General features: G+C 41.3%; 1 protein-coding gene across 5 annotated transcripts; it reads left to right on the top strand.

Annotated features, from left to right (window-relative positions):
* The first annotated feature begins 82 nt into the window (after window positions 1-82).
* LOC116794672 (acyl-coenzyme A synthetase ACSM4, mitochondrial-like) lies at window positions 83-13,563 on the top strand. Of its 5 annotated transcripts, XM_032703512.1 has the most exons (16): window positions 83-2,473; window positions 3,759-3,849; window positions 4,639-4,839; window positions 5,002-5,338; window positions 5,777-5,987; window positions 6,519-6,726; window positions 8,662-8,805; window positions 9,219-9,375; window positions 10,127-10,206; window positions 10,676-10,799; window positions 11,184-11,264; window positions 11,470-11,571; window positions 11,927-12,054; window positions 12,143-12,242; window positions 12,362-12,481; window positions 12,806-13,563. In XM_032703512.1, exons 4-16 carry the CDS (start codon window positions 5,138-5,140, stop codon window positions 12,890-12,892), a joined length of 1,743 nt encoding a protein of 580 aa, XP_032559403.1. In that variant the 5' UTR covers window positions 83-2,473; window positions 3,759-3,849; window positions 4,639-4,839; window positions 5,002-5,137; the 3' UTR covers window positions 12,893-13,563. The 5 variants fall into 5 exon arrangements, with proteins under 5 accessions (XP_032559403.1, XP_032559405.1, XP_032559406.1 ...); XM_032703514.1 differs by having other exon boundaries at window positions 2,470-3,849; XM_032703515.1 differs by lacking the exons at window positions 83-2,473; window positions 3,759-3,849 and having other exon boundaries at window positions 3,873-4,839; window positions 12,362-12,485.
* The last annotated feature ends 77 nt before the right edge of the window (window positions 13,564-13,640 follow it).

Here is a 13,640-nt window from a genome sequence, read left to right on the forward strand (position 1 = left end):
TTCTATTTGATGTTATTCTCAAGAGACAATAGAAAAGGTGATACCTGCATCAGAAAAGGTATTCTGTATCAAATATATTTTGATGCATTATTTCCTAAGAGTTTAGTCACCACGTGGGAAGGGACTGAGGTGGAAAGCTCCAGCCTGCAAAGTGGCTCTAGTGGAAGGGATACCTGGTAAGATCATGTTGCAACCTCGTGAGATAGGAAATGTTGACAGACTGGGCATTTAAAAAAAAGAGGAGTTCCATTTGCTGCAACTTCTGCTGTTGAAACTTCTTGTCAGAGTGTGCCTCAGGCTGGAGAGGGAGACGTCATTACTCATTTTTACTAAGAAAGAATCTGTATTACCAAGAGATGTGACTTCTCCTTAGACCAATCCATTTTGTACCATGGATGGTTTTGACAAAGAATTTGCTCTTTTGGGGGAAAAATCTGCATCCTGATATTTTTACTGGACTGTCGAGCACCGTCAGAGTGTGCAAGAAATGTAACACTGACAATCTGACCTCATGCTGACTCCATAAGTAAACACAGCTGAATGTCATAGGCCTATCCTGGTAGGATCTGATGTTGTCGTCTTCCATTGAAACTACAGATGAACCTGTATTAGATACCACTGGGATTATGTACAGGGAAATGAAACGTTCCTTCACCTAATCAAGTTGTGTCTCTGAACATAAATTTGTCCTAATTATTTTAATCAAAAGAATCAGATTTTACCAATTCAATATAGTTATAAAATACTGAATTTTGAGTGACATTCTGAACGATTAGTTGAACAGAGAAAGGTAATGCTTGGATGTTACAATAACAGAGGGTTTCAATACAGCAGCACATTTGAAAGCCTCAGCTGGAAACGATCAATATCCTGTTGGGTTCCTCAGCAGAATTATCACAGTGTGCACTGGGCACAGATTACCAGGCTGAAAGGGTACAGCAGGTTTGGGGGAATTTCAGCACGAGTTTCACATCTCATTGCTGCTGGCAGTGGGCTCTGCAGAGGTGAAACAGTACTACAGCTTTTCCAAGTGAGGCAGGAATCAGGCACCACTTGCAGAGTATCTGGAGTCGTTGAAAAGAACCCCAGGGCATTCATGTTCAGAGATGAACATGAATAGTTCATCAGGAATTGCACAATAAGCTCCCCTTGGCTAAGCAATGATGCACCAGCTCCCACCAAAAGTCTTCAGAAAACACTTTGCTGTCTTTGGCTTCCCTCACTTCCTGCACAGGGTTCCAATAACTGTGAGGTATGGTTTTAAATTTCCCTTCCCTTTTCCTGTATTACGTGTTTGTTCTGAGGGATTAAATTTTTTCCTCCTTGATTCAATCAGCACAGAGGAAAAACATGTTGGATATTTTAAATGTAATACCATTTTTGGAGCAGAATAAAAAGAAATAGGATTAGATTTTTAAGCGCAACTATAAAAACATGTTGAAAAATGTAACCTGTTCACAATATCAGAATCTGTTTCTTTTTAAGCACATTCAGATTTCAAATGTGAGTAGTTTTTGAAAAAGTAATCCACTTTGAAGTGAAGTAATCAGATTTTTCATGTAATCCATTTATTCTTTGTAAGTAATACATTTTAAACATAATCTAATTATGACCCTGGGAAATAATTGATTTTAAAGCAATTTTAAAAATATAATCCAGGGACAGATTCTTGGGGTTTGGTGTTGGTCTGTGTTGGGCTTTAAACAGATCTGGCTAGATTGTCCCCTGCTCTCGTGGTGCAAATGGCTCATTTCAGCAGGGAAGGGCTGGCTCAGGAGGTTTCCTCTCTGCTGCAGTCACAGCCTGCTCAGGCTGCATGTTGGTCTGTCAGACTTGCCAACGTGTTACTGCGGTTTTGTAATGACACAAAACCTGAACCTGACCAGGAAGAAAAGGAAGAAACAAACAGATGAATCAAAACATTTGTGTTTGCAATGTGTGCAGGAGTCCCAGCTCTGTTTCACTGCCCAGGGTTTAAGCGACCAAATAAAACCTCTCAGTTGGTCCCTTTGAAGTCCAGGTTGGGCTCAAATTCAGTGGTGTGCACTTGTCCTGCACTACTGATTTGAGGAATTACTGAGTCAACCAACTGATATTCTCTGTTTCTTTAAAACATAACTCATTCTTTCTGCTGGGCACTGGGACTGATGTGCTGCCTGCCTGCTTAATCCTCACAAGAGCCCATTGCTTTTATATTTGCAGGCTTGCCACAGAAACACAGCTTGGAATGAAACTGTGTCAAACTGCTAAGTATTGTTATTTCTCTTCACAGATGAGTTGGGGCTTGTTCAACAACTACCAAAGATGATCTCTGGGAACACTCAAAGGAAGAAACTAAGAAACACAGAGTGGGGAAGAGCTTAGCTTTGCTGCTGAGCTCTTGACCAGAACATGCTCATCCTGGACTTCTGTGTCTTCTAGCATCCTGTTCCCTGTCAGTCTTAAGAGGTGCTGGACAACCTTCTGAGTAAGGGTAGAAGATACCAATTTTTGTTCTGATGCTTTGGGATATTTCTAAAGCAATATATTCTCTATAATTTTAAATGTACATGGGAGAAATGGTTTTGAAAATAATGATAGAAGAGGGGAAATCAGACTTTATTTTTGTAACTGCAGTGCTATTACTGAAAGCCACCCTTAAACTCTGAAATAGATATTCCTTTGCTTTCCAGCTACAAAGCACATTATTGTCTGAGGTCAAAAACAGAGAAAACAAATGCACAAAATGCTGTGTCTGTGTAGATTACATTAATCTAAATGTATCTAAACTTGCACTACTGAAACCAGAGAATAGCTGAGAATTTATTTCTTTAGAAGCAGAATTAAACCTCAAATGAAAAATAAACTCTGCTCTAAGGAGTACTTGCATGCTGAGAGCATTACATTTTTTTAAAGGAAATTATAAAATTTGAATATGTGACTAATATTATTTTGTGAGAATGTTTTTTAACTGTTGTTGATGATCAGACTTCTATCTCTATGTTGTGTAGTTTCAGGATTAAATATAATCAAGGATTTCCTGGACTGAGTAGTCAGTTCAGACTGTGAGATATTTCCATAACAGTCAAGCAGTTACGTGGGTATGGGTGCAGCAGAGGTTTAGATCATCCCTGTTAGGGCACATCTCACATTTCTTGTTACCTCTCTGTAGCACTTGCACTTCACACAGTGCTGCTACAGCACTTGATTCAGAAGATATAAGTAGTAGTTGAACTCCCTGACCAAGGCTGTGTTTACTAGGAGCACAAAAACACCAGTGAACCAAAAAAAGGGCACAGGGTCATTTATCTTCAGTTTTCCTGGTTCTGCTGTAAACCCACTGTATACTATCCATAAACACACCTGCTGTTGTACCAGAGCCTGGGAAAACAGCAAATGTGCTCTGTGGTAAAGCTGTTGATGACCTTTCAGGACAACAATTAACTGGCTAACAAACACAAGTCCCAGGAGAGGCTGTGCCAGGAGGGTTCTGCAGGTGGATCTCACCTCTTTCACCCCCTTAAGCTCTGAAATGGATATTGCTTTGCTTTCCAGCTACAAAGCACATTATTGTCTGAGGTCAAAAACAGAGAGAAAACAAACGCACAAAATGCTGTGTCTGTGTAGATTACATTAATCTAAATGTGTCTAAGCTTGCACTACTGAAACCAAAGAGCAGTTGAGAATTTATTTCTTTAGGAGCAGAATTAGACCTCAAACAAAAAATAAACCCCACTGTAGGGGGTATTTGCATGCTGGAAGTATGACATTTTTTCAAGGGAATTGTAAAATTTGAAGCTGCCTGAAAGAAGGTGACAGGCCAGAGAGACACAGAAGACAGGGAAAGAGAGGTTGTACAACAGATGCAAGGTTGGACAGCTTAGTTCTGAGTAATTTCAGAGCTTACATTCCATTTGCAAAAGTGATTTGAAAACTTTCAGATACTAACACACTGTAATTCAGCAGCTTTCCTGAAACATTGGTCATGCATTGTTGCCTGCAGATTCCACACATGGGTTCTAACAGCCTGGTTCTGCCTCTCCATCGTCCATTACTTCCACCACTGCTATCTGTGCTTGCTGTTTCTAGCAGCATCTCTGACTGTTTTCTAACTCTGATTCTTAATTATACTCTTTATTGCCTCTATATAGAATCACAGAACCATTTTGGTTGGTAAAGACCTTTCAAGTCACACAGTCCAACTATAATCCTAACACTGCCAAATCCACCATTAAACCATGCTGCCTTCCAGAGCATGGATTTTGTGTTTCATCCCTTTGTCACCCAGTTTCATAGCAATGACTTTGAGTTCTTATTGTCCTCCACAGACCTGATGGCCCATGTCTGAACTGCACATACTTGCTCCATAGAAGTGTCCATCAGACATTATAGGTGATATTTATTGGCACCGGGCTTATGAAAATCTTCAAATCTTCATATCATACCAATTCTCGTACTATGTTTAAGTCTGGAATCTGAAAATAAAGCCCCACTGTTACCATTTCCAAAGTCACTGATGCCACAGAATAGAGTTATATATTAATTTATGGTGGATTATCCATTCTCCAAAGGCAGTGAACCAGAAATGAAGTCACTCATACTCAGTGCTCTTTCCGTCTGCTCTAAACTTTCTCAGCAATTGTGCCTTTCTTTTGGAAGCTAACTGCAGAAATGAAATCTGTGCTCTTGGGGGAAGTAATGCCCACCATGGAATGTGATGTGTGATACTAATGAGGAGCTACAATTGCTCACAGAACTGGAGGGAGCCAGGAGGAGGGAATACTTGCCAATTAAGTACTAGGCAAGGTACATGAGGAGGAGTTGTAAGAAGTCTCACCTGATCACAAATAACCTCTCAAGGTAAGCACAACTTATTTAAACACATTGATAAATAAGTTTTTACTTAATAGTTGTTAAAATACTTAGTCTTCTGAAAAATTGAAGACACCATCTGCTAATGTAAAAAAAACCCAACAACCAACCAAACTGTAATGCTGTGTTTTATTCCTTTTTCTTCACAAGATTCTCGCTTTTATGAAGAAGGGTGAAGTACCAGAGAGCAATTATACTTTGCTGGTTTTTATCAAGAACACTGAAGCAGCTTCTTTCTGCAAAGAAAGGGGTTTCTTCAAAACCCCTGTATACCTGCTTTTGTGCCATGAAGATTTTACTTGAATTTCAAGCGTTGTGGTCCCCACGGAGCATCCAGACTCTCCGGAGGTTATTCCACCAGTATCACAAGACTTTTGCACCTTTGAATTTCTCGGACTATGAAGCTATCGGTCGCTGTGAAAAGCAAGTACCTGAGTACTTCAATTTTGCAAGTGATGTGCTGGACAAGTGGTCTCAAATAGAAAAGGTAGCACTTCTGACCCTGTAGATTCAGTATTTTTAGTGAAACTGTGCTCCAGTCCCCAAAGCCAAGTCTAAAACCATCACTGGCTTCAGCAGGACCAGAATTTCCTCCTTGATTTCTGTTCTAACATGATCTTACATTGCAGAGAAAGGAGAGGCAGTTTGCTTTTGCATCAGAGGGGACCTGGTGCTTTGTCTGTGTCACTCTAACTCAGCAGTGCCGGGTTCGTGAAAGCCTCTAAGTAATTTATGAGACTTGCAAATCAAGTAGATATACACACCTTGGAAAAGGGCTCTTTTAACCAAAATGTGCTTAATATCCCTGCCCTAGAATACGTAGTACTATCAGATTCCACTGATTGGAGCATCCCAAAACTTCTGTAAGGAACTACAGGAGATTCAGAAGTAACCAGAATGTTATTTGCCCTTGCTTTGTGTGTAGGAACGAAAGGGACCATCAAACCCAGCTCTGTGGTGGATAAATGGAAAAGGAGATGAAATTAAATGGAGCTTTGGAGAGCTGGGCTTCCTGTCCCAAAAAGTGGCCAATGTGCTCTCTGGACCCTGCAGTCTGCAAAGGGGAGACCGGGTTTTAGTGATTCTACCCCGAATCCCAGAGTGGTGGCTGCTGAACGTGGCTTGTATGCGAACAGGTGAATTGTATCATTCCTAATGGTCTGTAGATTGATTGTTACCTTCTGTGTCAAAAGTTGATTAACAACTCATTTAATAATTGGATTCCTTATTTGACTTCCTTGCTTGTACATTTGACAATCAAAGGGGTGACTGGGGAAGTCTCCTATGACTGATGGAATTACCTTCATCATTTTTCTTTCACCTTCCACAGCAGTTGTTGAGTTAAATCAATTTAGTTGTGTTAAATCAGTTTAGCTTCAACAGACTTCAGTTAAAGCTGTTGAATAGTGTTTATATCAGATAGTGTTTATTGCCCCAAAGTTAATACTTTCTAGTTTCATTGTGCCTGTAGTAAAGGACCTCACAGAAACAGAAGCTATTTTGTACTCATATCTGTATTCAAGTTCAGGTGTGTGGAACCTGTTTTAACACTTTCTCATTTCTGGATTGAATAATGCTGGTATTCAACAAATCAGGAGAAGCTGTAAAGTGACAAGGACTAAAAGGGAAAAATATTTAGTGAATTTCCAATTTTATTGCACTTTCAGGTGTTATCATCATCCCAGGGACAACACAACTGACAGCACAAGACATTTGCTATCGACTGCTGGCTTCGAAGGCCAAGTGCATTATTACAACTGATGCTCTTGCTCCTGCAGTGGACTCAGTTGCATCTAAGTGCCAGTTTCTGAAAACAAAGCTAATTGTATCTGAAAGCAGCAGGGCTGAGTGGCTGAACTTTAGTGATTTGCTCAAGTAAGTGCCTTCTACCTTAACTCTGTTATAGTTACATCTACTGCAAAATTTCTCGTGTTGTTTAAACATTCCTGTGCACTTGTATCTCATTAATAAACTAGACAGCTTTGAGGAGGTAGAAAAGAAGGCAATTTAGTCTCTTTTCTATATAGAAAAGGAATATTTGGGAGTAGCTAAACTTCTAATTAAAAAATAAGTAGTCTTATGATGTCTAAATTTGTTATATAAGATTATGAAACAATATAGAAAAGTGGACAGGAATGCCTCTTTTATTGATAGCTGTGGCCTATTTACCATCTAAAAGACAAAGAGAAATATTCTATACAAAGTATTCCCATACATATTCCTAAAACTTGATGATAATGAGGCTAATGTGAATAGCTTTTCACTATGAACGGCTAAAAAGGGCACTGTAAAATGAACCTAATGTCTGCCTCACTGCTTAGCAGTTGGATTCAGTGATCCTTCCTTCCAACTCAGAATATTCTGTGATTCTGTGGCTGCTGAAAAGCAGCTACTGAAATGGCACCCAACAGGCAGCTCTTCACTGCAGTGCGTGGGACTGTGAAAGGGGTGGAGGGGCAGAGTGGGGCAGGGAAGCAAACACCCTGCTGCAATCTCCTCAAGGCCCCTCAGTGTGATTTTACCAGCTGATACTTTGTTAAAGCACCTGTATAGCTAAAACTGATCTTTCAAGGTGGGATCCAAGCTCTCCAGTCTCTTTAAGAGCTTTATAAGATGTACCACATGTTCTCACAACCACAGGTGTCTGAATAAGCATCGTCTGTGCAGACCACTGTACAGTCCCACTGTATTTCCACCTGCTCCTTCAGTCAATTGCCTACTTCAGTGTTACCAAAGTGGAAGGCAGAGGAAGCAGTAATACTGCATTCTCAAACCTCCCAGAGCTACCAAAACATTGTCAGTTTGATGAATCTTCTTTCATGCTGGGCTCATATTGCATGGCTCAGATCCATGGCAGAGGGTAAAGCGGATTTGTTAAAACCTCCGTCTGGTCTGGAGCTGTGTCAGCCCTGCAGAGGCTGTCGCTGGCGGTCAGGCAGGTGGGCTGGCAGGGTTCCCCACAGGCTGCCTTCAAAGTGCTGGCTGGCTCCAGGGCTGCTCAGCTGTCAGGCTCCCAGTCTTCCCAGAGTTCTGTTCTGCCATCCTGCCTGGCTCGTGGTCTCCCCAGACCACTGTCAGTCTGTCTGCCTGGCTGATTGCCCTGATTTCCAGCTCCCCATGTCCTCAGGTGCCTTTGCTGACTGCTGAGCTGGCCAGAGGCTGTGGAGCTCTGGAGTGGGAGCTCCTGGGCAGCACCTCTGCCTGCCAGCCAGCACCAGGACACAGCTGGCCTGGGGAGGCAGACTTCCCACACATAACCTTGCAGGAATGGGCAATGTTTGCATGTCAAGCAAAACCTTTTCAAATATCAGTCTGGCAGAGAAAACAAAACAGTTTTGCTTTCTCATCCTAGTAAGAGGTGAGCAATATATCCCTGTCATGTGCCAGACAACCAAGAGTTTGAGCTTCCCCACACTTCTCAAACATGGCAAAGATAATTAACTACTGGATCCACCTACCAACGTAAATGATGGGTCCTCCCTCAGATAAACCCATTGAGACTGGAGATATGCTTTACTGGGGGGACTTGAGTCAAACACAAGACACTGGGCATTTTGGTTGTTGTTAAGGAAGCCAAATAGAAGAGACCCAGTTGGCATTTTTACTCAGAAGATGGACATGAAATATAGTTAGAGAGCAAAATCAGCAGCCCTTTAATACAGAACTAGCAGTGCAAGAGCAAGGGGATCTAACTTCTTATACCTTATAGTTCACTATACAGTCCTGCATATACTGGGCACAAGGGATCCAAGCTAAGGATGCTGAATAACACCATTCACTGTTTCACATAACCTTTCTTTTTTATTTAAGGGCTGCCCCTGCTGTCCATAACTGCGTGAAGACTAAAAGTCAGGATCCGATGGTAATTTATTTTACCAGTGGCACCACAGGCTCTCCCAAAATGGTTGAACATTCCTATGGAAGCTTTGGTCTGGGTTTTTTCCTCTGTGGAAGGTAAAGTATTCACACTGAAATGTGAAGCAAACAGAAGAACTTTTGTATGTGGTACAATTATGATAGATTATGAGGCTCCCACAATCTTATATGTGCCATTTCTTTTGGTCTCCTCAGCTGAATTGTATGCATAAGACAAGGATCTTGTTCAATACAGTATATGGCTCCGTTTTAGAAACTACTTGCCTGTTTATCCAGATTAAATAATGAGTTGGGATACCATTTGATTTTCTTTATCTTTGCTGTCAGTATAAAGGTTAGGCAAAAGGCATTTATTTGAGCTCTTGAGTGTCAGATCAAATTTACCATGCCTTTCTAAAGAAAAAATAAAATCACCAAACAGCAACAAACCCTCACATTTTTAATTTCCACTTGTGGACTTCCTTATATTGGGCCACCTTTGTCTTCAACAGGTACTGGATGAATCTGACTCCCTCAGACATCATGTGGAACATGTCAGACACTGCTTGGGTAAAGGGAGCTGCTGGGAGCATTTTTGGTCCATGGTCCCAGGGCACGTGTGTTTTTGTACATGCCATGCCACAGTTTGATCCAAGAGGAATCTTAAATGTAAGAACACCATGCTCACAATGAACAGTTACTCATATTTCATGCTGTTTTCCAGGCAGGCCACAAAACTAAGCCTCTTAGGTTTATGGGATTAGCTGTTTTAAGATGGCATAACCACAGGGTGATTGTTCTTTGAATAGGAATATAATACAGGAAGGATTTTTGCAGCATGATTCTTTTGGGCACAGGATATTATCAGCAGCTTCCAATCAGTAGGAGTTATTGGTGTTACTTAGACCTCTTCCCTACTGTATTTCACTACTGAAATGATAAATGAGCTGAATTACATGTAAATTAATATTTTAATTACACAGCTGTGACCCTGAAGAAAGACAAGTCAGTACTGGAAAACACCAAAGCTGTGAGAATGGCTTGTTCTTAAAGGAAATTATTTTCAAGCTTCTTAAGGCAATCTGAGTTTTAATCTAGCACAAGGGTAAGAGTACACCTTCAGGGCCAAGGTTTCACACCAAGTGATAGTGCTCGTGCTTCAAGTCAGCATTAGGACAAATTAGGTACACCAGTGATTCCACAGCCAGTGTATCACCCCTTCAGCTGGTGTTTGGGCACTGTAACATCCCTCCTCAACACTGACAGTGACAGCAATTATTTTGCTTTTCATGTAAGTGAGATTTTAATCATGTCTTACAATTTGTGCCCTAGTACAGAGTAGAATAGCTAGCAGCAATTTTTTTCCCCTAAACAATATTGTTTAACTCTCTTTCTGTTCCTTTTTTCTTTAATTTGGCAGACCTTGTGCAGATACCCAGTGACCACTCTGTGCAGTGCCCCAACCGTCTACCGCGTGCTGGTACAGCACGACCTCAGCAGGTACCACGTGTCTGTTCAAACTTTTGCCTGGCTCTTGAACAGTTGATTTTGATGGCCCTCATAGCCACTTAAACTCTCAGAGTGGTGAAGATTCTGTGTTATAGGCAGGGGCTGTGAGAAGGCAGAGTCTTTGCCTTAGCACAGCAGAGAGAAGTGAGGAAATCCACCCCTTGGGCACTTCCAACTGCCCTGAGGTGTTACCGACAGCAAATACAGAAGTCAGCCCTTGCAAGTACTTGTGTGGCTGCACTGCCATCAGTCCTGTGCATCTTTGCAGCTTACCTTTGGCAGCCCCCTTCCAGGCCCACTCCAACAGGCACTCTAGGCTTTCTCTCAACCCTAACCTCACCTCTTAAAATGAGAGTTTGGTGTGTCCAGAAGTCATGGGGTTGGCCATACAGATGTCAGGGAGAGCAGAATTTGTCCCTTTCTGTCCTCTGCTCCTCAGCAATGTCCTCTGTCTGTGAAGGTATGCATTCAAGACGCTGAGGCACTGTCTGACTGCAGGGGAACCGCTGAACCCAGAAGTGATGGCACAGTGGGAACGCCAAACAGGACTGACCATCTATGAAGGCTATGGCCAAACCGAAATTGTATGTTCAGATGTTTTGTAAAGGGTTACAACTTGGCTGTCACTCAGGGGACTTTGATATCTCATTCCTCTTGGTAAATAGGGAACTTGGCCATACATATATTTGACTAAAAGACTTAAAATCTGTGGCATTGTTACGAGGTTTATTGTTTTCCTTGGAATAACAGCTTGGTCATGATACTGCTTCTAAAGACTACTCACGCTGTAAAATATCTTGAGTTATCTGTCCAAGACTCTTGGTGAAGTTCACAAATGTTCTGGCTTGCACAGATGGAAGATTTAGATCTTGTGCTCACTCAACAGCAGCACACGAATAGGAACAGGGATGTGACTGCTCAGGGATGACAGTGAATTACCTGGGCTGGTTGTTTGTCTTTTCCAACAGGGAGTCATATGTGTAAATATGAAAGGAATGAAAATTAAGCCAGGTTCCTTGGGGAAGGCAGCTCCCCCCTACAATGTTCAGGTATGGATTCCCTTTTCTGTTTGTTGTTGATTTCACGGAAGTAAAACACAAGAGTGCAACTTGCTGCCCAAGTTTCCGTACCATACAGTGGTAATTCAGGGCAGGCTGACTTTTTTTGGTTGAGCTGTTGGTTGCTGGTAAGTTTCAGAACATGGCTCTCTCAAAATGAGAAGTTCTAATCACCCATGTGCCTTTCCTATTGCAGATTATAGATGAGAATGGCAGTGTTCTGCCTCCTGGGGAAGAAGGAGACATTGCTATCAAAGTGGATGCGAAGCGGCCATTTACTTTTTTCACTCGATATGTGGTAAGTCAAAAGCAAATTTTTGGAAGCCCCCTTAGGTCTGCAGCGTGGTATGTACTTACACCAACAGGAGCAGCTGCAACACCAAAGAGCTGTTGCTCTTCTTGACTTGACAAAGTTCTTATCAAACTTCCATTCTCTCTCCCATTCTTTGCAGACCTTCTGTGTGATCTTTAGCTCTCTGTCTGCCCTTGTGATAAGCTTTCCCCTCTGAAAGAGGGAAGCACAAGCTCTTACATTCTTGAGAGAGAAAACAAGCAGTGAAAGACACTATGAGTAGTGTCCAAAAAGGCAAAACTCATCTCTAAGCTTAAGGTTTCTCAATATTTAGAACATGTTATTGTTGCTTGTTCAACAGGGCGATCCAGTGAAAACAGCTTCCACAATCCGTGGGAACTTCTATATCACTGGAGACAGAGGGAGCATGGATGAGGATGGATACATATGGTTTATGGGTAGATCTGATGATGTCATCATCTCCTCTGGGTTTGTAGATTTCAGTTAAAATGCCAAGAAGTGTCTGGAAATAACCCTATATCTGTCATGTATTAAACATCTACTGTGTCTCCCCCAGGTATCGTATTGGGCCATTTGAAGTGGAGAGTGCCCTGATAGAGCACCCAGCTGTGGCTGAGGCAGCTGTTGTAAGCAGCCCAGATCCCATCAGAGGGGAGGTAATTAGTGCTCACTCATCTATTCATAAAGGGCCCCCTAATTCTCAATTAATTGCTTCATTTCTTAGGTTGCTCTAGTTGAATTAATGCTGTATTTGTAATTTATTTTCCCTTTGTAGGTGGTAAAAGCTTTTGTGGTCTTGTCTCCTTCCTTTAAGTCACAGGATCCAAACAAACTGGCCTGTGAATTGCAAGAGCATGTCAAGAAAGTCACTGCTCCATATAAATACCCCAGAAAGGCAAGTAAGCACAAACAAATAATAAAAACAAAAATAAAAAAAAAAAATCTCAAACGCCAATTTTAACCGTGGGAAGTTTCAAGCCAGAAATATTAGACTCAGTTAAAACACAGTAACAAAAAAAAGCCAAATATGTGCTGTGCAAGAATATGTCAAGTATTGTTTTAAAGATTATTTTGAAAAATAACATAATTTAAAAGTAAATTAGTTACTTTCCCAGTCACCAAAATCTTGTTTAAATTTAAGTAGGATGGAGATCTATGCTGTTTAAAAAAAAAAAAAAATCATAAATGCTCATTTTACTTTTTTCCTCTTTTGAATCAGATTGAATTTGTCCAGCAGCTGCCAAAGACAATCACTGGGAAAATCAGGCGGAATGAACTGAGGAACAAGGAGTGGAGACAGATTTAGTGTTGATAAGTAGTTTAAAACAGCCTACCCCTATCAGTGTCATTCATAATGGAGCCCTTCTGTTACAACTGTAAACACCAACACAGGATTATATTTCACCTGTTAGGCAGTGACTGTGCAATAATGCACAAAGTTTAAACACTCCAACTGTCTGGTTTTTAAATGCTTGTGTTCTTGCCTAACAAAAACCAAGCATCCTTAGCAAAGCATGTGCAAACACATCTTCCAGCCATCTAACGTAATTCAGAATTACAGTACAAGTAAGTGATTGCCAGGTGAAAGTGCAAGTGTGTTCATTCTTTGAGACCGGGTATTTTAACTCACAAGAGGCTTATTAATGAGGAAATCATGACAGTATGGAATGAAGTTCCCAGAAATGGCCACAGATCTTGCATGCATCCAAATTAAGCAGCCTGTTTGTACGAATCTTGAAAGCCTCAAGATTTAGGAATTAACGTGTTAACAATGGGTGTCCACTAAGTGCAAATTATGAAAAATCAGAAGTAAACTGTAAGTTGTGTAGGCACACAGGTCAGTGAGAGAGAGAGGGAAAGAAAGCAAAAAATACCCCACTAACTACCCCTGAGTCTTTGTCCTTAGAAGATGAATAGGCTGTCATGAATCGATCACCAACATCAGCCACCAATAAACATTCACAGCTGGCCTTCCTATCTGGTCTCAAATGGTTCTTTCCTTTGTGTGACCTACACATTGCTGGTTTTAATCCACACACAAAAAGCTTCAAAAT

The sequence above is a fragment of the Chiroxiphia lanceolata genome, chromosome 16 (genome assembly GCF_009829145.1).
Source record: "Chiroxiphia lanceolata isolate bChiLan1 chromosome 16, bChiLan1.pri, whole genome shotgun sequence".
Taxonomy (NCBI): Eukaryota; Metazoa; Chordata; class Aves; order Passeriformes; family Pipridae; genus Chiroxiphia; species Chiroxiphia lanceolata.